At 37.1% G+C, this 26,217-nt stretch overlaps 2 protein-coding genes across 2 annotated transcripts; both read left to right on the forward strand.

The window, feature by feature from the left end:
- Positions 1-716: 716 nt before the first annotated feature.
- Positions 717-2,870, forward strand: LOC129567504 (uncharacterized). The gene is made up of 4 exons (XM_055444467.1): positions 717-1,424; positions 1,631-1,901; positions 2,034-2,365; positions 2,432-2,870. The coding sequence occupies exons 1-4, from the start codon at positions 1,019-1,021 to the stop codon at positions 2,482-2,484; spliced, it is 1,062 nt and encodes a 353-aa protein (XP_055300442.1). The 5' UTR covers positions 717-1,018; the 3' UTR covers positions 2,485-2,870.
- An 11,551-nt stretch (positions 2,871-14,421) lies between these two features.
- Positions 14,422-22,718, forward strand: LOC129567505 (uncharacterized). The gene is made up of 5 exons (XM_055444468.1): positions 14,422-14,957; positions 17,814-19,006; positions 19,119-19,232; positions 19,324-19,849; positions 21,623-22,718. Exons 2-5 carry the CDS (start codon positions 18,388-18,390, stop codon positions 21,831-21,833), a joined length of 1,470 nt encoding a protein of 489 aa, XP_055300443.1. The 5' UTR covers positions 14,422-14,957; positions 17,814-18,387; the 3' UTR covers positions 21,834-22,718.
- Positions 22,719-26,217: the final 3,499 nt, after the last annotated feature.

Here is a 26,217-nt window from a genome sequence, read left to right on the forward strand (position 1 = left end):
ACAACAAGCTCGGCTGTAACAATAAATATTGCACTCCAATTACAGTGCTATGACCAAATTATGATTATTCGCGCCTGTGTGTACAAAGAACTAAGAAAAATACCAAAAACCTAACCATTCGAAATCGTGGCACAAACATTTTTAAAAACAAAACGAAGACGAGTGCAACACACACAGACACAACAATGGCCAGTCACAAGCTTGCACATTTCGATCCGTGAAAATTTGCAATAGATCGCTTGCAATATTTTTTCACTCGTGTTCACTCACTCGCTCGCTCGTCTCTATCTTGCCCACGATGCACGTACACACGTAGCTGCGGTGGTATGCACGGGCGGATTTTCATGGCCAATTCACACGCACACACTGACAACCGCAGCCGCTAAGTATCAATTTTCCAAATGATAAACTCTGATCGAATCGGCACAGTAGTGCGAAAAAAAAGACGATGGATGAGCAGCAGTAACAAAAAAATGATATTCTTGGCTGTTTTTTTTTTCTTTATCATGTTTTCGTTTTTTTTTGTTCGTTCATTCGTTCGTTCGTTCGTTGGCTGCTATTGCCCGCGCTTGCATTGTGATTATTTCGTTTATGCGCAAAATAATTGCATGCAATTGGAAAAATCGATGGAAAAATGGGGGGCATGCTCACAAAGTGTGAAAACCATAAAAATGGAAGATTTTCCAAATGCATCATTATTTTTGCTCTATCACCAAACCAAGAAACAATTAGTGCCTGCACTGCATTGTTTTCAAACAAAACAGAGGAACTAGATCGGTCTCAATCAGTTTATCGAGAACAACAGCAAAAATAACATCTCGAGCCAACAGCACACACAAACTCAGCGAATTTTCTATTTCGTGCCGATTCTCTTCGAAAAAATAACATGTGCATAGTGTAATACGGTCCGCAAAATACAATACGGAGTCATATTTAGTTAAACCATAATCTTATTTAGTTGAAGAAAAAAAATCAAGTTACTGAAAGAACAAAATCACACACAGAAAAACAAATCACAATGTCGTTCCAAAGTGTCCGCAAAATGTGCTTGAAATATGTAGTGCTGACCGTGGTGTTGAGTTCATTAGTGCTTGCCGATCAGGCGACCGAAAATAGTGAATCGTTGGTATCAAAAATGACCTGGGATTGTGCCAATAATGCCAGCTGTTTCAATTCAATCAAAAATGAATTCTTGCACGGATTACAACAACGCAAATCATTCAATTTCGATGGATTATTCAGCATTGAACCAACGGTCGGTGACAAATCGAAACCAATTAGCGAGGGACGTGGATTTATGTCAAACATTTTCGCTGACAATAAATTGCGCATCCCATTCGGCGGACTCGCTATGACCATTCAACGTGCCGAACAATATCCCGACTATCTTGAAGTTGCTATCGAAAAGAATGCACAAGAAGAAGGTAATCTCATTTTAAAATCATCAAAACCAAAGAAAAAATCTATAATACAAAGTGGAATTATGAAAATATTCAGTTCAGTTCAGTCTTGATTCATTTCATTTGAAGTAAAAAATCAAGTTCTTAATTGAGCCACATTTACGATTCATTTTGATCGTTAAATTAATTACTGCGTTTGAAACCCTAAATAAACTTCAATCATTTCAAAGGTCGTCGTCGCAACGGACTTGGTAGTGGACACGGAGGTGGGCTCGGTGGCCATGGTGGACTTGGTGGCGGTGGTGGTGGATTGAGAAAGAGCAAAAAATATGTGCAAACATTCATTCCATTGTTCTTGGCATTCAACGCTGTTGGCTGGATGTTACTTGCCGTTAAGGCAGTTGCTGTTTTAACCGTTAAAGCATTAGTTGTCTCGAAATTGGCTTTGCTTGTGGCCGGTACCATTGTTTTCAAGAAGCTCATGGATTCTGCTACCGAAAAGTATACCAACGTTCTGAAGAAAATTGCCATTTTTTCTTCATTTTTAATTTGATATTGTTCAATTTATTCTCTTAACTTGGAAAAAATACTGAAATTGTCCTTTTAAAAATTGATTTTCCGCATTCGATTCAGATGGCATGGATTCGACCACGGTGATCATGGTTTAGTTGGATTACCATACAACATGGAATACGCTTTGCCCAGTCATAACTATCACACAACCGCTGAATTGAACGGAGGTGATTTGTTCTCAATGCCATTGCAACAAGCTGCTCACGATGCCGTTGCCGTTCAACCAGCTGCCACACACACGTTCCAAACGGAAGCCTTAGCCCCATCAGAAAGTCAACTTAGTCCAGTCATTACCGGTTTTACTGCCCAACAAAAATCAGCCCATATCGCACAACCATTGGTCGCCACTTCAACTGGAGCAAAGGTGAAACGCCAAGATGACATTTGGACAGGTAAAAAATAACCAAATCAACAATTTACTTTTTGATCTGAATTTTTTTGAACCCCACTTTTCGTAGGTTACCTCAAGAAACCAATGTTCTATAATGGTGCTTCATACTTCCAAGGTTAAAAAACCCAAACATCGATTCGTAAAAACTACCCGAAAATTACGTCGAAATAAAAAAAAAAGAACGATTCGAAAAAACGGTATCTCCTTCTTCATTCGTGGGCTCCTAAGACATTAAAAAAGAAATTCCGAAAAAACCTCCCAAAAACGTGAATGTGTTTAAAATCCAATTCAAATGGTCAAATTCTTTTGCTCAACGTTCTGTTCGGAAAATTTTTGATTTTTTTTGTCATAAAAAACTAATTTCTCTTTTGAGTTTTTAAAAAAATACCGATTGTTGTTTTTTTGTTCTATTTTCCCAAGTTTTTTTTAATTCAATTCAAACGAATGTGCTGAGAGATGTTAGAAGAGGTGGAAGAGATGAAAATAGACAAAAAAAAAGAAACAAATACACAGTGTAGGGAATGAAAACGTAACGAACGCGCGCGCGCCAGATATACCATTATAGTCACATTCAAAGCACACACACACAAACACACAACGTAACGCGAAGACCAAAAAAATGCTAAGAGAGTTTATTATTTATGTTACATTTTGTAAAAAGTATTTGAACAAGGAAAAAAACGCAGCAAAGAATTAAGCAAGAAGTAATTGTTTTCAAATTACCTACTCGACTAATATTTATTTATTTATTTTATTTATTTACGTGTCTCTGACGAACGAAAAGCAAGCGAGCAGCTGTAACAACATCAACAAAAGAAAAAGAAAAATTAATGAATAATAACAATTTATATTTTTAAGAGGAAAGAAAAACAAAAAAAATGCCATTTGTTTTACTTGTATCGTTTTCGCTTCAACTTTCCTATTTTTTCTGTTGTTCTCTTCTTTTACTTCTTTTCCTGGTTGCTTTATCATCGATAATAATACACGTGCTGTTCATACTTCTGAAGCTCACTCAATGCTCTCTCTCACACACAATCACGGGTGAAATCGTGATCATGCGTATCTTATATTATTTAAGCAATTCATTTGCATAAATATTTTGATCGTACGTATTCATCAATTGCATGGATGATATTGTGTCGCTGGTTACATATTGACCGATGCCGAAGATAAAAACCAAAGTAGAGAAATAACACATACTGAGAGAGAGAGAGAGAAGCCATAAAAAAAGAAAGAACGACAAAGTCGTAAAGTGAATTCTTCGGGTCTGTCGTAAAACACCGTTGTTGCACGGCATGGCTAATGTCAATGCAGCAAGACAATTGCGCGCAACGCGTGCTTGATGACGATACATTACAAGTGCAATGATGATTGCATCCAATTGGTATGTCATTACGTCATCCGTGCAACGCACGGCACACAAATCGTCATGTACACACGAATTTAACGACAATCGACCAAACAAACCAGAAGAGAAATTTAACAACGGCCTTGAAATGATGGCATCATTCGTGTGTCGGTCGGTGTGTGTATAAACAGGACTTTCACATTACAAGAATGCAAAGAGGACGTTCACACACAACGTTTGCATGGGAAAGAAGAGAAAAAACCGAGGAAAAAACAGCAAATTAATACTCAAAACGCATTCGAAGGTGATTAAAAACCAAAACAAGAAAGTGAATAGTCGACGTAGGTTGAGACGATCGGTAAGTATTTGACATCAAACAGTCTCCCAAACAAATCCCAAATAAAAACAATCTTTTTTTATGGCCGTATGCGTGCGTTTCTTGATTTTGTCCAAGCATTTGCATACAAAATCGATTTGTTTCCGAAACTTTTTCTCCAGTGACCTCGATTCTAGAGACACTTCATTTTATTGTTGTATTTTTCGGTTTCTTTTCGTCTTCACAATCATGTTGAGAACGACATTGAATGGGAAATTTTAGAGTCTTTCACTCTCTCTATCTCTCTTAGTCGCCATGCGCACCTCTGTCCAAATCGTATCATGTGTCGTTCTGTGCATAACGATGCTGTTTGGTGAAAATTGTGTTGTTTTTCTGCTTCTGCCCAAGAACAAGACGTAAGTAATATTTATGTTGATTGCCGTCGATGGCATCGAATGTAGCTTCATTTTTTCTTCCGTTGGGTGTTGTGCACGCGCGCATGCCATCAAACGCTGTACAGCTCTGTTACTCTAATGGAGTGAAACGAATGGTTACCGCATTTTCAATCAACATATGCACGAAGCATACGGCTGATAAATTGAAAACAACGATAAATTATTACCCAAATCCAGAAGAAAAACATTTTTATGGAACTGAACAACAGAAAACCGACGACGTCGACGCGCGGCCACATCATTTCTCGTCCATTCTCATACGTGTATAATCGTTTCCGTGTATGCCGTTATTCAATCAGCTTGGCTGTGGGTACTCTCTTCCCCAGTGTGTGATGTGTGTGTGCGTGTGTGTGTTTGATCCATTTGATTTTCGATATCTGAAATGCGTAGAAAATCGTTTCAATCGTTCACATGGTTCGATTGAAAAGTGTCTTTCGGAGCTAATCGATTGATTTCGTGTATGATCCGATACAGAATTCCGATGGAATTTTAAATGTATACAAAGAATGTCTCTTGTTGGAGCGATTTGATGATTCGGTTAATTTCATCTGCCTCTCTTCATCTCGTCGTCGCTGGTTTTTTTCCTCTCGTTCGTTTGAGTCGAACGCTCATTTGCATCATCCATCGTGTCGTTCATCACGATAGAGTGTGTGTGCGAGTGCGATGAACACATGGCGATTAGTATTTTTATGTGTTTCTATTTTTTTTTCGGCGACAAAATGAGAAAGATTCTCAATGAAAATATTCATATTGGTATTTGTCCTAGTGACCCAAAAACACAACGGATTTAATGGACGGTTGTTTTTGTTTCGGGCGTGCGCTGTCGCCGTCATCATCGACGTCGCTGCTCATTTTTATGAGCTTTTTTCTTCTTCTTTGGACATTCGCTTTTTTGCTGTTGACTCTGTTTTTTTTTTTTTCAGTGGATTATTATTAAAAACGCATATGTTTGAAATACGATACAAATAAAAATTGTGTACACTCCCATGCACTTAAAATTAATAATTCTTCATAATTTCACCATTGTTCACTCCTCTGCACATTGCAAAAAATTCTTTGCCGATGATGAAAAGTGCCATTCGCTTCTTTCTGCTTTTAAATCCAGTCGCTAGCCATTGTATTTTTTTCTGTTTGATTCTGAAAAAAAATTACCCAGCCTTTTGTGACTTATAATTTACATTTTTGCGCGCCCTCGAGAGTGCGACCAGCTTACAAATTTCGTAGAGTGAATTTTAATTCCCTTTGAAGCTGTAAACCTATAGAGAAATTATTATGGACATGCTTTCAATTAGTTCCTTTTTGTGGAATTTATTTACGATTGCAGCCTAAATAGAAGAGATTCGCAAACAATTTTCGTCATTTGATGACGTGCGACATTTTTCTCATACCATTTCACTTGGTTCAAATCTCTTTCAATTTTTTTGTATGTGCTTCACTCATTAAACCAACGGTAGAAAATAGAAGACGCAAATTAAATACATACACACAAACATAGAGCAAAAAAAGACTGAAACGAAACGAATGCAGGGGCTACTTGAGATATTCGCAAACGAATGGAATTTTCAGTACTGTTAATCAAACGGCTAACTGTCAATTTCATTTTTATATCAATGAACAGCGTGCGATGCGGAGGCACTCGACTCTTTCAAGATAATTTCAAGTTTATTCAAATCCGTTTTGATCGTCTTTTTTGTAAATTCGCACTTGAAAAGTAAACGAGCTGCTCTTACTGATGACTGAACACTTCTCTTCTGGTGATTTTTCAAGAGAAATAGAGGAATAGAGAAAGAGAGATGGAGAAAGAAATGGAGAATTTAACAAAACGCAAGCACAAACAAAACAAGAAGAAAAAGCATCGACATGAGATTACATTTTATGGATAAAAAGTGTAAATGAATAAATCTAACAATAGACCAAATGGAAGTTTTTTACTTTTTTAATGGAATAAATAACCGAAAGACAAATAGGCAATACTGGTTAATTATCGTAAAACCACATCCATTTCCATGCCGTATGGAAAGTGCATGAGAACGTTGATTTTTGTTGCACTCAGGGGCGCTTTGCGAATGCACGCTCACTCTCTCTCACTCTTTTTCTCCATCTGTAGCAAGTAAAGTGTGCATCGACAGCTGCTCAATTTGCTATTCAGAGTGAGCACATTAGTCTAATTACTATGTTTCAGCGTATATTGTCTGCAGTTGGCATCGCTGTTTTGTTGATGAATATTCCAATCTTGCATCAAGCGGCAAAAATGATGAGTAAATTGTAATGGAAAGAGTTTTTTTCTGCGCTAAAAGTGCTATTATCATTTCAACAAAAACACCTCTTTAATTCTGATGATTGGCAGATAGAAAAGGAATACGAGTGAGAACTGTTTGTTACTTATTTGAGGAGCCGCTATGCCCTATATAAATGAAGACATTCATAATCCGTTGTCGATAAGCACATTTTAATCAAACCCCACAGATTAACGGGTAAACTTGACGGTTACGATACGTTAAAATGTATTAAAACATGACTTTATATCAAATCAACTATTTTCGAACCACTTCACCACTTCAAACTGGAAACTTCGATGTACTTCAAACGAAGTTCGTTTAAACGAACTTTCATCCGATTTACTTCTATTTCTTCTTTCGTGAGCTTTGTTTGAGACTTTTACATCAACTCCAGGAGAAAGTTATCAAAAATATTGCGACTTTGATGATTTCTCTGTTCAAAATCGTCAAAGCGAGAGTAAGACTTCAATTTCGTGAAACCTCCAAAGCGACCAAGAATCGCCTGCAGTTTTCTCTTCGTTTTCATTGCATACCTACAGGCGCATATATTTCATACCATCAAAAGCTTCACACAAAGCGACCAATTCACAAAAAATTGTGAACCCTTCACAATCAACGCAAACGAAATCTATTTAATGCTTCACTTCTTAAGAAAACCCATTAATATTTATGACTGTGCTTAGATGGAATGAATGTTGGATGACTGCTCATGCATTTGTTTCTTTATGTAACACACAAGATTCGTTTGTCACCTTTTGCTTTGGCAGACACAGAATTTTTAACGTCAGAAGCGCATCATGTTACGGAATGACGAATCGAATCCGGTTCGATTTCTTTGGACTTTATTCATTTCATTTGGTTTGAAAGTGGGAGGCTGCATCTGCCACGCAAATGGATATGATGTACGAATGTGAAAAGGTGAAATGCATCTTGTGCGTGGAAAAAACCAATTTATTTCGATGATAGGCGATGACACTAATTTCTGTACACCGCAGCCGGCGTCAATTGCATTCAAAAACTTTGGAAAATTCAGGTCATTTGCTCATCGAAATGCACAGACATTGGTCAGTTGGCAATTAAGAAAAAAAGAACTGACCACTATAAAAACTTCAATCGATGGTTGTTAAAAGCATCGTAACAAAAAGAATTTGGTTAAATTAATCCATTAATTGCCGCTGGTCGGAGATCCGACCAGTCAATTTTTCGAATTGAGCTCATAACTTTTCATGAAAGAAGAAGTTTTTTTTTGAGTTTGTAGCTTTCATTATATGCCTATTTACATTAAATAAAAAAATGAACTTGAAAACCCTGTCTGGAAAAAATCTTCAAATATGGCTGGCAATTAATGGGTTAAAGAAAACTTTTATTAGGAAATACACACGCTTAGACGAATTAAATGAACGAGCCGAAAAAAAAATCATAGCAAAGTCGATGAAATCAATTTGTAGTAAAAAAAATACAGTAAAATCAATTTGAACAAGAACAAATTGAAATCAATCAATGTTTTGTTGTACTCCGGTGTTGCGATTTTTTGTTCCAATCATTATAGCAAGTTGGTTTCGTAATAACGGTGGCTTTAATTATCTCGCCACGGAATGAGTTCGCATAACTCATTTGAAAGAGAAAATTCTATTGGAATGGCACTGCGAGGTTCTTATTAGCCTTTTATGTTGGATGCTTCAATGAAATTTCCCACATTTCACGGTGAACGTGCGGCAATTGTGCGGCCACAGCCATGTGAATCAGCTGAGAAATGTACATTTTCGTGATGTAGCACTAATTGCATACGATGGTTTCTAGAAGATTTACTTGTAGCAATTAAAGAGAACAGAAATAGTCGCATTTCATGACAACTTTCACTACTCGATAGCTGAGGAACACTAAAGTGGGCTAAGGAGGTTAGCTCAATTGTGGGTTCAATCATATTCAACCCACAATTTAAAACGATTTTTGACCTTTTTGGTCGAATTACTCATTACATTTAAAAAATATAGGTGAAAAGCAATTCCAATAAAATTACTCGTATTTTGGATTGGACTATTTTTTAAGTAAAACGAACTTTTTCAAATGGAATGTATCTTATCGCGTATTTTCTTCATTCAATCAATCCAACACCAGCATTCACAGTTCCATGTGTTCAATAGAAGAGAAGTCACTGCACGTTTGTTTTGAAACAGTTAAACCAAACAAACAGTGTTAAAGCAAACACCACCTAGATAATCTAAAGCTAATGACAACACAATCAAGTAAACTCTCCTTTCTGTCAAACGTCATACTGAAGTATAACATACGGACACCACGAACTTGCCATAAGTTCTTTAGGGGCGCTTCGGTCAACCGAGTTCCAACCAAATACATGTATACAAAACATTCCATTGTTGAGTTAGACAAATCATTGTTCCCTTCGAACACTTTGTTGCGTTTGGTGTAATTAAAATGCCACATCAATGATCGACGTCATGGAAAAGCGAGAAGAAAAGAGTTAACTAACCACATTGTTATGACACAATGACCAAATCATTTGGAAATATCGACCAGAGACACGATCATTTGGACATACCAAACTGATACAATGTACCGTTTTTTTGTCACGGCACATTGATCATATGAAGTAGTTTGACGTCTGTCTGTCATTTGGTCTGAGCCAGTGAAAGCCTACGATTTGATCAAAAGCGAATAGGAAAACTTCAATACTTTGTATCATTTTTCTCTCTATCTTTTAATCAATATATTTTATTATCATTGAATTTTAAGTACACTGACTGGGCTGCTTTCAAGGTATGAAAATATGAATAAAGAAAAAGGTTCTGGTTGAAAACATGCTGGATTTACCATAAAACCGAATGGCTTTCTCTGAAGATATTGTTGTTGTTCAATGAAGATGCTTTTCGCCGATTTTCGTTTCAATAGCGTTCCAATTCAGGCACTCGGCGCGAGTGTAGAATGCAACTGAAAATGGGTTTTTTTCACCGTCACGATGAATTACTGACATGGATTTCAGTTCGGCGCAGTTGTTTGTTTCTTTTAAGTCTGCCAGCATGAGCGTTTGAGCGTTCTTTGAAAGTCGTTGAATGCTTTGCATCGCAATCGTTTTGTGCCTTTAAGCTTTTTATTCGTTTCCCATAAGAATTCCATAATTTTGCCCGGCGATACCTTTTTCATTTTCAAAATATGGAAAGTAAAGAAAGTGTCTCACTTGGCACAGTGAACTTTACCAATCCAATGCCGCGCTTTTTTTCTCTTCTTTTCGCTTCGAATTAATTGAATTAAGCAGATAGACGTCAATTGATTTTATAAACGAAAGCGAATGTGGGAAGTGGTTCATTGTCACGGCACTTAATGACGCTCAGCGATACTTGGTACTCAAATCTGTTTACCAAGATATGCTTTTTAACGATTTTTTCATGTCTCGAAAGAAAGAATGTGTTTGGAGCCGCTTTCACTTCAAAGTTCGTCGTTCAAACGAGAACAAATTCGATGTTGCGAAACAGCAGCAGCCGCCAATTTTCCGTATTCAAACTAATAAATTCATTTGCATAATGAGGCAAAATTATGCTCAGCGGCATGGTAAAGCGTGAAGAATTTAATTTGGTCACACCATCGGTTTGAATGGGAAAAACCAACATATTTGCATTCGCTTCACTTTTGTTACAATTTTCAATGGATGTTAGTGGTAATACTAATTTAAGAGGGAAAAAAGAACATGGAATTGAATGTAATTGATACAATTTGAATCGGCCACCATGTGACCAATTATGAATGGGTGCCACGAACATTGAGAGGCGATTGACTCAGCTGTTGGCTGTTTTACTGAATTTCTTTGGATTTCTTCCGTGATTGAATCGCTTTGGTCGCCACACATATTTGTGTGAAATAACGACAAACACGTATATAAGAGAATAAATGGTTTTATCAACCGGTCATCATATACAGTGGCAAACAAAGAGTCATCGAAACAGACAAACTCATATCGGTGTGCGCACACTGGAGAGAGAAAAGATCAATAGAGTTGAAAGATATGAACTGACAAAACAACTTTCTCTAAATGCTGCCAATAAAACATTTTATACATCTGTGGTTTTTTATCTTCATTGGTGAGCGGCAACGTTAACAAATATATATAATATTGATGCCAGTAACACAAAATAGTTCTCACTGAAATTGCTCTCTCGCTCTCTCTATCTTGCACTTGCACTCGCTCACAGTGCAAGTGCGAGCACGCGTAGCACACATACACACCGATTTTGATTTTTCACACATCTCACACACCCAGAGAGTGCTAACTTTTTCTCTCCATAATTCATTATCATCGTGCATCGTGCTGCAACCCGATTTTGATACATATATATGTCGAACAATAAGTTAATGACACAGTATGGGCCGTGTTAAACGCCACAAAATATGTCGGAATACATAGAAAGAAAATTGAAAATGAAACAATACGTACTATGTAATTGAGAAATTATGATTGGATCACTTTTATTGCGGTAGGTAATTGTGTTGTTTTTTTCATCTTTCTTTTTTTGTGTCTATGTTTGGATCGTGCGCGGTACAATCGATGAACATTGTATTTTGTAGCTGGGATATTTAAAAAAAATGTTACTAAATTAGCATAAATTGAATGAAGACATCGTTATTATAAAAATATATGGAATTTTATTTGAAATTGAATCAAAGTCGGATTACTATGTTCATCCATGAAATGTATATTCCATGAGTCATGTGCCGAGCAGTCATCCGGTGAGTTTGTGCAAATACACGCCACCGTACAAACAATCTCGTCAGAATATCGGTGATTGAAAAATCGAATTGTAGTTGAGTTTGTAAATGGTAAATTGATTTTTTCGAGGAGTATCCATCGAGCAGATCGCCGTAGTACAGTCGGGTGGTTTACTATCATGATTTGATCGGTGACTTAGCATTTGGATGTTTAATCAAATGGAAAATACGTTGGATGTTGGCTCTCGCCGGCACACAACCACATTGATTGTATCACAAAATCGTTGAACTTCATTGTTTTATTGTTTCGATCGTGATTCGTGATCGTTTGAAACTTCTTAAATTGATGATTGTTAGTACAAATCTCGGAATTCATCGCTGCCTTTTCTATTTCTTCATCTAAAATGTTTTACATTTGATACGATTTGAACATGGAAAAAACAATGCACTTGATTATGTTAACACGTAACTAACATTGAAACAAAAAACAAAGCCAATTGGATCATGATTCATGAAAACTAAAGAGTGAAAGAAACCTTGACTTTGATTCAATAAATATCAGCGCTCGGTTTTTATAGACATGTTTTTGTCGATTAAATTGGTAATTCAAAACGACGTTCTTTTCGTCTATGTGCGCAGGCGCATGCGCGCGTTCGCAAATCTCTTTTTGTTTTACTTATCCATCGGTAACATGTGTAACATCAACAACAGCCGCAATAAATTGTATTCATTTAACTTTCCATTAGCAATTTTAGATTGCGTATGTGTTGTGGCACGGCGCGTCGCGATGACGACTAATACGTTATAGACATTGTTCAGCACGTTAGCGGAAGGATTTCAACTTTCTTTTGCAATTAAAATATTTTGTGCGGCAATTGTTATTATTCAATTAATTATGAATCTTGTAGCTGTTCTGGATGTTGGCCAGCCAGCGAAAGTTAGAAACTTTTTCGAAGCGGATAAGATAGTAGAAAATTCGATCGATGAAATCCAAAGACCATAAAAAATCCATTTAAATTCTGATTCATACACAAAGCGGATCACATACACACAATAAAGATTATCATTTTATGGGCATAAATTTCGCGACATTTTCATATTTTCACTATTTCAGCGCGATTTCAGAATTCAGAATAAACATACTGATGAACCGTGCTAAAAGAAAACTGTCACCTTGTCATTTCGATAAATTGGAAGAAAATTGCAATCTCAACTCAGAATTACCCGCAATAACCGTCAATTTCGTTTCTATTATCTTTTCAATATTTTAGCAATGGTTCATTACAACACGCTCCATTAAGTCAATAGACTTTCATTCTGCATTCGATTGGAGGGCGTATGAAATCCGTATCGATTTCCATATGATATGTCATTTCTTCGTGTCCGTGAATCGAATCTAGATTGGTTTTTTCGGTTCAAACTCGGTGAAAACGATTTGAAAAGCCATTTTCACCGTTTTCCGTGTGCATGAAAGTAACCAACATGGATTAAACTAACAGTAGCATTAAGCTGATTAAAGCCTTCGGGCGACGTAATTATATCTGATCATCAAATTAGTATTTTTTTTTTGACCCGCACAGCAGAAACAACAATAACCAAAAAAAATTGATGGATTTTCACGATTTGAACAGCACCAACGAGCCGATTAAGCAATTTTGCCAATGATTTCGTTCATGCTGTGGGCCACCGCAAAAACTTTCGCTGTACATGTTCTTTAGACGATTAGTATTGGCCAATGGCCCAAGCAACCGTCTGTGGCCACCGAAATAGATTATGAATGGTGCAATATTGAAGGCAGTCTGAACGAATTATAAATTAATGGTGCACTAGTTTATTGGGTCATAGCCAATCGAAAGAAAGAACGATCGAGTAATGTGGAAGAGAAAAAAAGATCCCGAACATGCACAACCAGCACAGCATTTATCGACGTTTTGTCATAATCGTCATCTTTTTTTGCTCGTCGTAATCGCACATTTCGATTCATTTTTGCCATTGATTCGGTCTCGTTCCGATATGCTGAAGAAAGCTGGAGAAAAAAAAACACGAAGCAAGCACTTGAACAAGAAAAAATGGAGCACAACATCTACATGCTTGCGGAACCCATACAGTTTTAGCAAAGATTGATTCGTTGCCATATATATGTGAGTGTGTTTCTGACGAAAACGATGATCACATTATGCGGAGCGCGCGAATGATTGCAAACATTTACCACATCGTCGAAAAGTTGCATTCCGATCGATCGAACAACGAAAGAGAAAGACGAACAACTCGAACGAAATGGGAAACAAAAAGAGAGTCGCTCGAAACAAATGAATACTCACTTATTGAATATTGTGTGTACGTATTGAAAAACGCATACAATTCAATTCAAGAGAGCTCTCGATGTGCAAAAGTGGCACTAGAAATCATTTTTTTTTGTCCTTCATATTGATTTTTTTTGTCGTTAAAACAACGTTAGACAACGCTCATTAGTCCACTTGATTATCATGCATTAGTCTAAATAAAACATACTACTCTGAATTGATGTTCTGCTGTGCTTGTTTTGTTGTTGTTGTTGGTCGTGAATGATGAACACACTCAGAATCGATTGTTTTATTGAAGTAAAACAGCAAAAAAATACTTAGCACAAATCAAGCGCGTGTTTATACACATTTCTTCTTGCTATATTGCGAGTGAGTATTTGTCGGTTGCTCTCTGGTTTTGGCGAACGGTGAATGTATATTAGAATGTTGAAAACGAGAAAACCACGTTGCAAGACCAACAGCGAAGAGAGTCAAAAATGAAATGTCGACAACGTTGCATGAGTAAATTCAAACAAATCGGAGCTCATGGCATGAGTCTCATGCATTTTTCGTTTCTCTCTTGGTGGTGAGCGCTCGCTTGTTCGCTCTCTCGCCAGATGTAAAAGTATGCGTGGCCGACTCAAGGCATTTACACGCATTCACATATATACACACAGCCACAAGACATTGACGGCAAGAAGTGGTGAGCCAAAGACATAGCGAGCAACCTGGCTCATGTAGTTTGGTGAAATGAATTAGTGTTCAAACGGTGTGCTACGACACATATCGCATTAACTCGTTATTCCGTGCATTCCAAACATTGGATTGAGATCAAAATATGTCGTTTAGTTTACAGTTTGGTTTCGAATCACATCGATCACATTTCAGCAATACGATTTTGATTAAAACAGTGATTTTCATATTATTTTGAGAAAAGAAAAAACGAACCTACAGTGGCGTTTTGGAAGCAAATTAATTTGTGTATTTTGTGTTCAGTGTGGAATTTTCGCGATCGAAAAAGCTAGTTTTGGCACGAGGAACCTACATACATAAAAAAAACCGTTGGATAAGACAAAAAATAACACGTTAGTGAATGAACCTAATTTAAGCCACAAAGCCACATAGGCGCTAAGAACGGGAAACAAACATACACACAAATACGTTTGCGACAAACAACGTAAAATTGTTGAAAAGGTGAAACCGAATGTTTATTCTTTCAAGTGATTCTTTTGTTTATTATGATTTGTTTTTTTTTTCCTTCATCTGAATTGTCTCATTTCCATCTGTTGCGAGAGCGCGCACTCAAATCCAATTTTTGGGCTGAGATTTATAATTTCATTTGTTTTGTTTGCGTGACAAAGTCTATTGTTTGGAATTTAATTTTTGTGCGTGGCAGAAGAAAAAAAATCTCCAAAGTTTTCCATCGAAAGCTTATATTCGCTTTCATTTCATCTTCGAGAAAATGGAGGAAAGAAACAATGTTGTCGAAATAGAAGCAGAGAAGCAAATACGCGTATCTGTATCGAGAAGTGAAATGATAACATAATAAAAAGTGTTTCGATTTCGTGATATGCCGAACGTAAATATTGTTTTTATCGCTATCGTTTGGAGAAAGCGCGTGCGCATCCGCCAAACTTTATGCATGCATGCATGCTTGCAATCATCATAGTGTTTGCATCATGGATATCTTCTAAGCAAAGGGGGAAAAACAACATATTTTTAGCAAACATCGCGCAGATCGTTTTCTTCTTTCTTTTTCCGTGAATATCTTGGGCGCAACACCTACCTCTCTCCTCACTCATTGAGAAAGAAAGCAAACTATCGTGTAAAAATCATTTTTGAGAGTTGTTTTGTTGTTTTTTTCCTCTCTTTTCTGCCAGCGCGGAATCGTTTTCGAAATGAAATGCGAAATAAGTAAAAAAAATTATACGGAGGGAGAGGAAGAACAAAAACTTCGAATTTTTTTTTTTGATATGAATATACTAGTCTAATAGGAAAACACGGTAGGGATCTATGAGTGTGAAATAGAAAGATAAAAAAACACACACGCATTACAAGAGAAAATGAATTAAAATGATGAAATTGCATGTAAGAATTAAGGTCAGTGCGATAAATCTAAGCGAACGGCGGGTATATCAGCTGCTAGCGATTGCATCTGGAGCAAAAACGCTATGGCGATTTCAACAAGAATAAAGAAACAAACGGTTGAATGAGCTATGTATGTTAAAAGACTGATGATTTGAATGGACCGAGGGGACTCTCATTTCAATTCATTCACACATCACACAAGTTCATGACGCGCCGCAATTCATTCAACAGCCCATCAGCAATGAACGATTTGATTGACAAAAATGATCACGACACAGCGATCATTTGAAATTCAAATAAAATTCGTTGAAACAAAAGCATTTTGCACAATGGCTCACAGCAGCGACCAAATAGCGAACTCTTTCTATCTCTCTCTCTCTCATTCCATTGCCGGTTAATCGCAATAATCAATTATGCGCGGAATAGATCGCTTTCACTCAACAATAAATATGCCAATGAGCGGAACTATTTAGCATATTTGCATGTCAACAACTGTCGATGACACACCGACATCTTCGGAAATTCACACATTTCACTCATTCTTACGCATTATATTCACATGCCATAAAACCGCACACAAATTCCGTGACGATCGGGTTTCACGACGGCGATTTACCATTTTTCGCCGTATTGGTTGGGCTTTGACATCTGTTTACGATTGTTTTGATGACCACCTTTCTCTCGGCCTACGGCCCAAGAATAAGAAATCGGTTTTCATTTGGCAAACGTACATAGTTGAATCATAATTACCGAATCCCTGCATCATCATCATCCAGTTCGGGCTCAATTTGAAAACCGGGCTAACAATACAATTTGCAATGGTAATTGCCGCATTTATGTTCATTCTTTCAAAGAAGTTTCCAAACATCATTTGTCGTTTTGTTCCCGCTAATTTTTGCAGCTAAGGCGAGCACACCCAATGGATGACCTTTTCCAGCTTTTTGTTTGTTTTTCGGTGTTTCACCTTCCTCATTGTGTTTTAATAGCCAAATTCATGGCATTTCATCTATTCACTGTGGCGTTGTCACTTTGCAACGAAATAAATGTGTGAATTTACGCTATTTCTTCTTCGCCAATTCTATTATGTCAAATTTTTATTTTCCTATGTTTATTGCTGAACTTTTTAATAAGACTTGATTTGCTACCAGCAGCAACAAGAAAAGATGAAGAAAGTAATGATATACAAACAATCGTGTCTAATTTATAATTATGGCTAATGATCGACGACAAACAGAAAGAACGAATACTCACACATAGCGTGAAAATGATAAATGAATATTGATTTCATGCAAAATCAAGTCAAATCATTTTGACTGACCTTCCATTTACATGGCTAATTTTTGTTCCGACATAGAAAAAATCGCATTTAATGATTGAGCACATTTTAACTCAATCGTTTGAAACAAGCAGCGCTTTAAATGAGCACTAATAAAAAGACGCACCGTTTTACCATATTGACGCGGTGTCAATCGTGCGCTTTCTTTCTCAACCAGATAATGTTTCTATTCTAAATTAATCGATTGAATGAAGATAATGCGTTCGATGGGCGTGTGTGCCTTTATGACACCTGTTTTTAATGTGTAACATTGCGAGTTAGATGCATTTTAACCAACAGCTCTAGAATATTCACCGTTGCATTAATAACATGGTGAGACCCGGCAATTCAACGACTTTCTTCTTTACTCAACCTACATACATGTATTATTTCTACTTAAAAATGGTACTCTATGCACACACAAGATCTTCATCATCGTTGTCGTCGTCAAGTTCAAGTTTTGTCTGAAACACATAGCGGCATAGAGCGATGTTAGCGATGAACAATTAGAAATACATATGGCCTTTACAATATACCGGTTTACATTTCATGTGCGGCCAATGTCATACGTGCATCGAAAACTCACACATACTATTTCTCATCTCAGTTTCTTTTCAATTTGTTATTTTTTTTCTCTCCATTTACAGGTGAATGCGGAAGATATTTTCATTTCATTGATTGCAACCAAGAAAGAAATCCGATACGACACAACTGGACATTCATCATATATAGACACGAAGCGGTAGTCATACAAAAGCGAAGTAAAAAACAAAACCCGAAAGAGTCAGGGAAAACCAGAAGAAGAGTGGAAGAAACAATTACAACAAAAGAAAGACAGATAAAAATGAAAGAAACAGCGTCTTAGCATATATGCTCGTGCGCGAATGTTCATAAAACGCTTTTGCATACTAAAGTAGACGGCATGACTGCTTCAAGTATGACGTATCAATAGCATTGATTGTCAGTTGTTTATCTTTCTGGCGAGAGAAAGTGTGTACATTTTTGTTCGATTCGTGTTTACGCCTATATTGAACGCTGAGAACGGGCCACAATATCAACATTGTCATAAAAAATAGAAGAAGAAAAAAATCGGCGACCAAAGCAACAGATAAAGCAAAGAAAAAACAGCAATAAAAATAGATGATAAGCTGGATTGACATTCAGATTTCATGTTTCTGATATAAAATTCGGAAATATTTTCACACATCAAACACATCCGACATGTGTCAAAAACGAGTCAACTGGCGGCAATACACACTTTCGATTTTGCTGCTAATTATTGTCTTGGCATCAAACTCAAGTCAACATAAACTATTCAGTTCGCCTCAGCCCTTTCAACGGTATTCCAAAGCGGTAGACAATGATCAAAATGGATTTATGCCCATTTTTCCGCCAACCGAATACACTTCGGTTGCCACTCCTGCTGTACTTGGTTCTGCAGTTCCTTTTTCTGTAGCTCCTTCTGTATCTGTCACGAATTATGAAGAACCCGTGACGATATTGAATCCAATGGAAACAGTGGAAGTCGAGAGGCGCATTGATACCGATGAAACATCCGGTGAAACAGAGGATTCAAATGATACAGAAGCAATTCGAAGTATCAATCAAAGCCTTCAGGAGCTACACGAGATGACAATGGATTTCTTGACTATAGTCAAACAGAATGGCATCCAAAAGCGATCGGTCGACCAGCAACGAAACTTTATCACTGACTATTTGCTCAGCGATCAAGTTATCAATCGTGTGAAGAAATTTACGGAAAAGTATATTTTCCAGGCGGGAAGCAGTTCGGCAATACAAAACATTGTGCCAGCCGGTGGCCGTTTGTTCTTCTTTAAAGGTATGACTAATAGCTTTGACATTTAGAAAAGCTCAGCAGCCGCCGTCGAAATAAATTAAAATTCCATCTCATTAAATTTCACTTTGCATTCGTCTTGTGACTTGGTTTATAGGCTTTAAAAAGTTGATGTGGCCAATCTTTATCGGCGTTCAAGTGGCAAAAACCGTGCTGCTGGCCATGTTTCTGCCGAGCATTATCGGATCAATAGGCAAAATGGTTGGAAAAGGTAAGACCGATTTGCATACATATGTGAAATTTCTTTTCACTAAATTACAATAAAAAAAATGCCGATTTCTTTAACTTTACCAAATTTGCAGGTCTTTTATCATCGTCGGGAGTTGGTCATCCAGCTGAAACGGTCGATGATTTCGAATTCAAAGATAATCCACCACCCGAAGAACCGACTGGAACTGGTATTGGATACAATTATCCAGCCCAACCGCAATTGACTGCCAATCATGCAAACGTCGACCCTAGTGCATACGACACCGCACCGGCTGCCAACAATATGCTGTCAATGTACGATATCGCCGAACCGAAACCACAATTTACGCTCGCCAACACATACGCAATGCCGGAGTATGCACAAAATTCGCGGAAAGAAACGCTGCAGAGCAAAAAAGACGATTTCAAAGTGTTCCATGACATTCCAGCGTCATCGATGCTACTCACCAATTATGATCCATTTTACAGTCCGTTGCTGTCGCGACTGGATGCCGTCTTCCATCAGCTCAACCTGGCCGGCGGTAATGAAGCGTGTCGTGAAAAACTTGTCTGTCTGATGTATGCAAGTCCGGCCAAATATATGCCGTACAGTAATTTAGTATCAGCGCAATTAAGTCGGTAAGTTAAAGACTGATGCGAGTTATTCATCAATCGAGCGAGCACACATCATTAACATAAACGATTGCCAGAATGAAACCGTTAAGAGGACTGCCAATAATAATATTTTTTGCCATTTCATTCGTCAAAATTTGTTAAAGAGAGTCGCAGTCACACACACATCAACAAACGCTTATCAACGAACGGTACGCGCACGAAAATAAAAATGCCATACGTGCTTGAGAAAGAGAGATACGTATCTGACCCACATTCAATACACTTTTCATTTTCGCTTTGCATTGACCGTCAACGATGTTGTGTGTTGGTCGTCGTTGTTGTTGTCGTTGTCGTCATCGTCGTCTCCACTGTTACCGTTGCTGCTCATCGGCTGCGGAATTCAAATTGACGTGTATCTTGTTTTCAAATCAACCAAATCTTCTTTCATCTTTCGGTTTTTTCACATCAAAAAAAGAAACACATTTGAATAGCAACAACAAAACCGCCAAATGCATTATCCTCTCGGAATTTTCAAATAGGAAAAGGGTCGCCACAAAATTAATTTGAAATTCATTATTTTCTCCAAAAAAAGCACGAAAAAACTGCCAATACATAGAAAAATAAAATATGACGGTGTTTTTCGTACGGAATTCATGAGCAAGTTCATGATACACTGTATGTGTTGTATTTAGTTGCAATGACGTTCGATGATGAATGTCTGAGGTCATCTTTTGAAATGAAACATGCGGAACATCTTAGCATGATGGTTTCGGCAATTATTTTACCGTCATATTTCTTTTTCTTGTTCGTTTTCATTTTCGTTTTTTTATGAAACCAAAACACACAAACTTTTATGCATTTTTGGTATTGACATGCAAAAGTCCAAGAAAGAATTGTGGTCAATTTAATGATGAATATTCATACAATTTCTCTCATTCATAAGACCCGACCGAATACGAGTTGTGTCGCGTATTTACTTTTGTGCCGTTTTGTCAATTGTCATCTATTATTCCATCACGTGCTACTTACTGGCCATTAAATAGAATCAGATTTTCCATAGATAGTACACGTATTATACATTTCTATAGAAAATATACTTCGAAGTGGTGACGGTCAATGACTATCTATCTCTACCTCGAAGCTGGTCGAAAAGAAACAGTCAATTCATATGCGAAATGAAATGGTTGTTCACAACTTAATAATTAGATGTTCAAAACGAATGTGTTTTTTCCCCTACAGAATGATAGTCTGTGATCGATCTGTGGTTTCATTTTATGCTTCGCATCACAAATTGTAGTGAATCGTACGTGTTGTTAGCCTGATTTGACAAGATACATTTGATTAGCGACTCTGATTGCCGATTCAATTTCACTAGAAACGACAATGATTTTTGTGGTTGTGTGAAACTTGATTCGTCGTTTTGTTTCTCCCAATTTCTCGAAAAATATTTGCTCGCCATTTCTATGTAAATCACACACACACACACACAAAACGGAATTATGCACAAAAATGAAGAAAAGCGAAAGTATATGATTATCGCTTCACTGATTTATGAACCGCTGTGATTTTTTTTTCTTCTTTCGGTGGAATTTTGACAAAGTGCAATGGAAATGTCACTTCGACTCGCGGCAAGAATGACAATCAATTGAATGTTAATGGTGAAATTGTTCGCAATCGATGCATGACAACACAAAATTTAACCTTTCTTTATAAGTTTTATATTTTTAGACGATTTTACTGATGCGAATTTGTTTCATTTTGCATATGCATTGCATGTCTTTTCTTTCCTCTTTTCAGAGAATTGAACGAATTACGAAAACCGACCAGTGACAACGTGGAGATATTGCGATTCTTCAAGTATATGCGAGCAGCACGGGACGGACAAGATGGAAAGAACTGCCATAATATTTATAAAAAATGCTCCAGTTCCGAAGACACCGACCAACCGGCCATGCTCACCACATACAACGACATCAATAAATTGGTGCAGGCCAGAAAAATGCATTAAACCATGAACAAAGCAATCAATCAGTGTGTGTATTGTGCATCAATGTGTGACTAAAATGTCAATGCAAGAATTCTACGAGAAAAAAAAAACAAAGAAGAAGAAGAAGAATCCAGTGAAACTATTGAGAATGCACTCCGAGTGATGTGAACAGAAGAAACAAAAGAAGAATGAAAAGAATACGATTCATTTTTGCCCAGACCCAGTGACATGAAAAAAAGAACTCTAGAAAAATATTGTGAATTTTGGGGTCAAAAAATTAACAATTGGTTGCATTATACACAAAAAAAAAATACACCGACGTCGTCACCGTTGGCGGAGTGCATATCTTACTTTGCCACATGAAATAGACTTTGCTCCGTATTGGAGTTTAGCAAAAGAAATTGAATTCGATTTGTGTACATAGTTGCTAGTTTGTTTAATAGATGCATAGACATTCCAAAGTATAATCTAGATTAAATGAATTTTCCATTTCGAACGGATTCCATCGGAATATTTTCACACCATTCAAATCAAACTTTACATAGATATTTTCGGGTTTTCCTCGTCAAGAAGGTCAATGTTGGAGTTTGATATACAAATTTAGTGATTTACTAGTGTCTAAATGAGTGGAAAGAAATGAAATGAAAAAACAAAGAATAGAACCATCTTAGAATTAAAACCAACGATTTGGCCTTCATTTCACGACACGGCAGTGTGAAATATAACGAAATTAAAAAAATAGCCATTTTAATTTATTGAATTCAAAATTCGTGTTAAAATTATTTATTTATTTATTCGGTGAAAATTTAAGCTATTTATTGCCTTCCAATTAGAAATATTTATGAACTTAGATAGATGACAAAAAAAAGCATTAATTCAATAAAGAGCGTGTATTATGTAATGTAGAACAAATGTTGTGTGTTCTCATTGAGAGAATTTGGTTGTTGTTTTTTCATGAATGAAATTCAAGTCATCAATCAGCAACGGTATAGGCCAATGACGTCAAACCAAAATCACATTTAGGGCGCATTCATTGAAATCCACATGACTCAATCATTGATGCAATTCTAACAGTGCGATTAACACTGAGATTTCACAAGTCAGCAACAGAGAGAAAAAAGGGCTGACTGCGTGCGAATGCAAAAAAACGTAATTTATGCACACAATGAAATTGAAAATAAATTAATTAAACTATATGGGAAACAATCGCGGTATGAAACAGAAGAGAAAAAAACTAAAATCGGTGCTTACTTAATCACGGTTTTAGAGTGAGAGTTACACGACATTATGTGAGCGAACTCACCGAGTCGGTACCTCCATTGTATCAATTTTATTTGAAAGTAAGGTATTGTAACGCACACACAAATTAGTTTGTAGATCATGGCTTCAGTGCGAGCAAGTCTCTGCTACCATCGCATGCGGTTTTATGATTGATTACATCAATTAACATTTCGTTGTTGCTGTTTTTTTTTCTTTGCATTATTCAGTTCATCTCACTTTTGTTCTTCGTCGAGATTCGGGGCGGTATGCAAGTCTTTTGTTTCGGTTTCAAGTTTAAAAACCAATGTTGATAAATCGGATCTAGTTTAAAATTTGATGTCAGATTATTCGAAAACAGTAATCAGTTATTTGGAGGGAAAATTCATTCATTCTTTTGCTCATCCTGGGGTCTGGCTCTGCAATTATGTATCGCCGGGGAGAATATATTTACTTCGCCTTTTTTTCTTTTATTGAATGCCATTCACCAGATAAATACACTATAAATTTCAAATGGGCCATATTCAGTTAGTAAGCTGCGTATAGGATTCATAGAGGTGCCATCTATCGCTGCGCTTTTGAACTCTTATGTATTCCATTGACTTCAATGATATATTTGGGAAAGATAGTGGCGCCACGCTTTATTCGTAAAGTTTTAAAAGAAAGTTCATACGCTGTCATCAATGTATTTACATTGGCTGTATGGTCCCATTGATAAATTTGATACCATTTAACGATTTCTCTCTCTCTCTATCCCTCTCTGTTCCTCTCTCGCTCGGTCGCTCGCTCAGCGTCCATAACACGGTGTCTCGAACACATTCTCGATTGCAAGTAAATGTGGAACATAAGGGCAAAAATCGAATCAATTTTCGTTTTTATTGACGGCAACATGTCGACGCCACTCGGGCTCAGCTGATGAGATGAATTCTAAATAACCGTTTTGCAATAAACTGAATGAAACTCATGCAGAAAATTACTTTTCGAATAGAAAACGTCAGCCAGATCAAAATCGTTCGCCGAAAATGAGAAACGAAATTTTTACGAACATCAATTCAGCTGGCCAATGAACGATGAACAAAGTTTTTTTTTCTCTTTCCTCTCAAAACAACAACGGAAATGAGACGAGAAAACAAACCCGAATCTCATCAAAAACTATATAACTTTAGAATTGTGGCCACAAGGAAATGTTGATTTTGGATTTTTTTTTTGTTTCTTTTCATTTTGCAACGCCGAAAAAATATATTAAAGCAGCAGTCATAAATTATAAAGCAAAAGAGCCGGAACCACCGATGGATTTGAGTGAAAATAATTTGGCGCAATGAATCAAGACGAAATGAAGAATGTTTTTTGGTGGAGCGCTGAAAGAACAAAAGCATGGCTAATTCTATTTGTCGATGTCATTTTTCGCTTTGTTGGCTTTTGGTGAATGAGACCGGCAGCGCAACGCTGGCGGTTTGCTTCGTGTTTACGATTTCATTTTCCTATTTCTTTATTGCAATGTCGTTCCATTGTCATAGTTGTTGTTGTTTTTTTTTCGCTCGTCATTGTGTGCGCTCGCGCTTGTTGTTGTCGTTGTCGTTGTGTGTGTGTTGTTTTTTTGCGCTCTTGTTCTATTTATCTAGTCACATTTTATGATGTTCATTAAATAATATTAGATATTAGCGGCCATTTTATTAGCAGCATGATCCAAGGGAGCATCAAATAAAAGAGCCACCAAGAAGAAGTGTGGCAGCAAACAAAGAATTTGGTCGCATCGCCCCATAAAAGTAACTGATGAATAGCAGCGATAGAAATGAAAAAAACACGCATTGCAACTTGTTTTCACGTCTCTCACTCCGTCTCGCTCCTGCCTTCGACTCGTTTACGGGGCGGCTGTTTCTCTACTGCCATTTTATATGAATAATTCTATAAAAACAAAGCTAATCCCACACATTGTGCGGAATAAAATGTTGAGATGCTTTGCGCTATGCGAAGGGGGCTGAAATGAAGATCGTGCAAAAGTAGCGTGTGCGTGTCATTGTTGTTATTTTTTCTCTCATTTCATTTCGCCTTTATTTGCTCCTTTTGCAACCGTAAACTATTTTCAAATAAAGTGTAGACGAGAGAGGAAGTGTGTGCGAATTCAATGTGTAATAAATGATGAAATTAATGAAAAGCAACGGCAAACGAAAATGGGACGAACGCTGTGATTTTGATTAAGTTTTTCCACCGCAGCCCGCAATCATTTGATGCTGCACGCACCCATACGCCAATGTGTCAAATATGGGCCGACGATGAATCGCGACAACGATTCGAACATGCACGCACACACTCACTCACTGTGTGCACAATATCACAAAACAAATAAATGTAAATGTCTATTGAACGCATTGCATTCGGAGAAAATATTCGCAGCAACACCGAAATTCGTAAACAAAAACTTGTTTTTCCCATTCAATCATTCGAACGGGGCACACGGCGCGTGTGTGTACGAAAGAGAGCGAGTGTATTTGAATCGTGTTTGTTATTTTTAAATCACGGCAATTTCACAGCCACATTACAAACTACCGCTTACAGTTTCGTCACCCTTGGCAATGTACACATTGTTATTGCTTTGGCACCATGCACGTTCCGAGTAAAAAATGCGAACTTCATTCGCCCCGTAATAGCATCAACAACAACAACAACAGCAATATCAGTAGCTATTACACAGCCTATTTCATTGTGCCCATTTTCATCTCCGCGACAACGATTCACTTTTTTTTGCTCTGGTGTCTTCTCTCCGCTTGCTTTTGGGGTGAATAATAAATAGGATGCGATTAATGCGATATTATGAATAAATTTGGTGTGAATGTTAGTTTAGTTTAGTTTGGTTGTTTTACCGTTTATACACCCATTCTCTTCGCCATTTCCACTGCAGATATTTCTGTTGTTTTTCTTTTAATTTTTGTTTTCCCATTGTTCGTGCTGCTGATCATGTGTGAGCCGAATTTTGTCTATTCTATGCGGTAGGTAGAACAACACAAAACAAAACAAATATTTTCTTTAACACTTTTCCAAAGAAACAATCGGATTTTACAATTTAGTGGCGCAATGCATGTGTTTGTCTAGACTTTACAACTAAATAGAGCAAACCATGTTGTTGTTTGTCCAAGGGAAGTGGTGAAAT

Source organism: Sitodiplosis mosellana, unplaced genomic scaffold (genome assembly GCF_009176505.1).
Source record: "Sitodiplosis mosellana isolate CC-2019 unplaced genomic scaffold, AAFC_SMos_1.0 Smas_scaffold_11, whole genome shotgun sequence".
Classification (NCBI taxonomy): domain Eukaryota; kingdom Metazoa; phylum Arthropoda; class Insecta; order Diptera; family Cecidomyiidae; genus Sitodiplosis; species Sitodiplosis mosellana.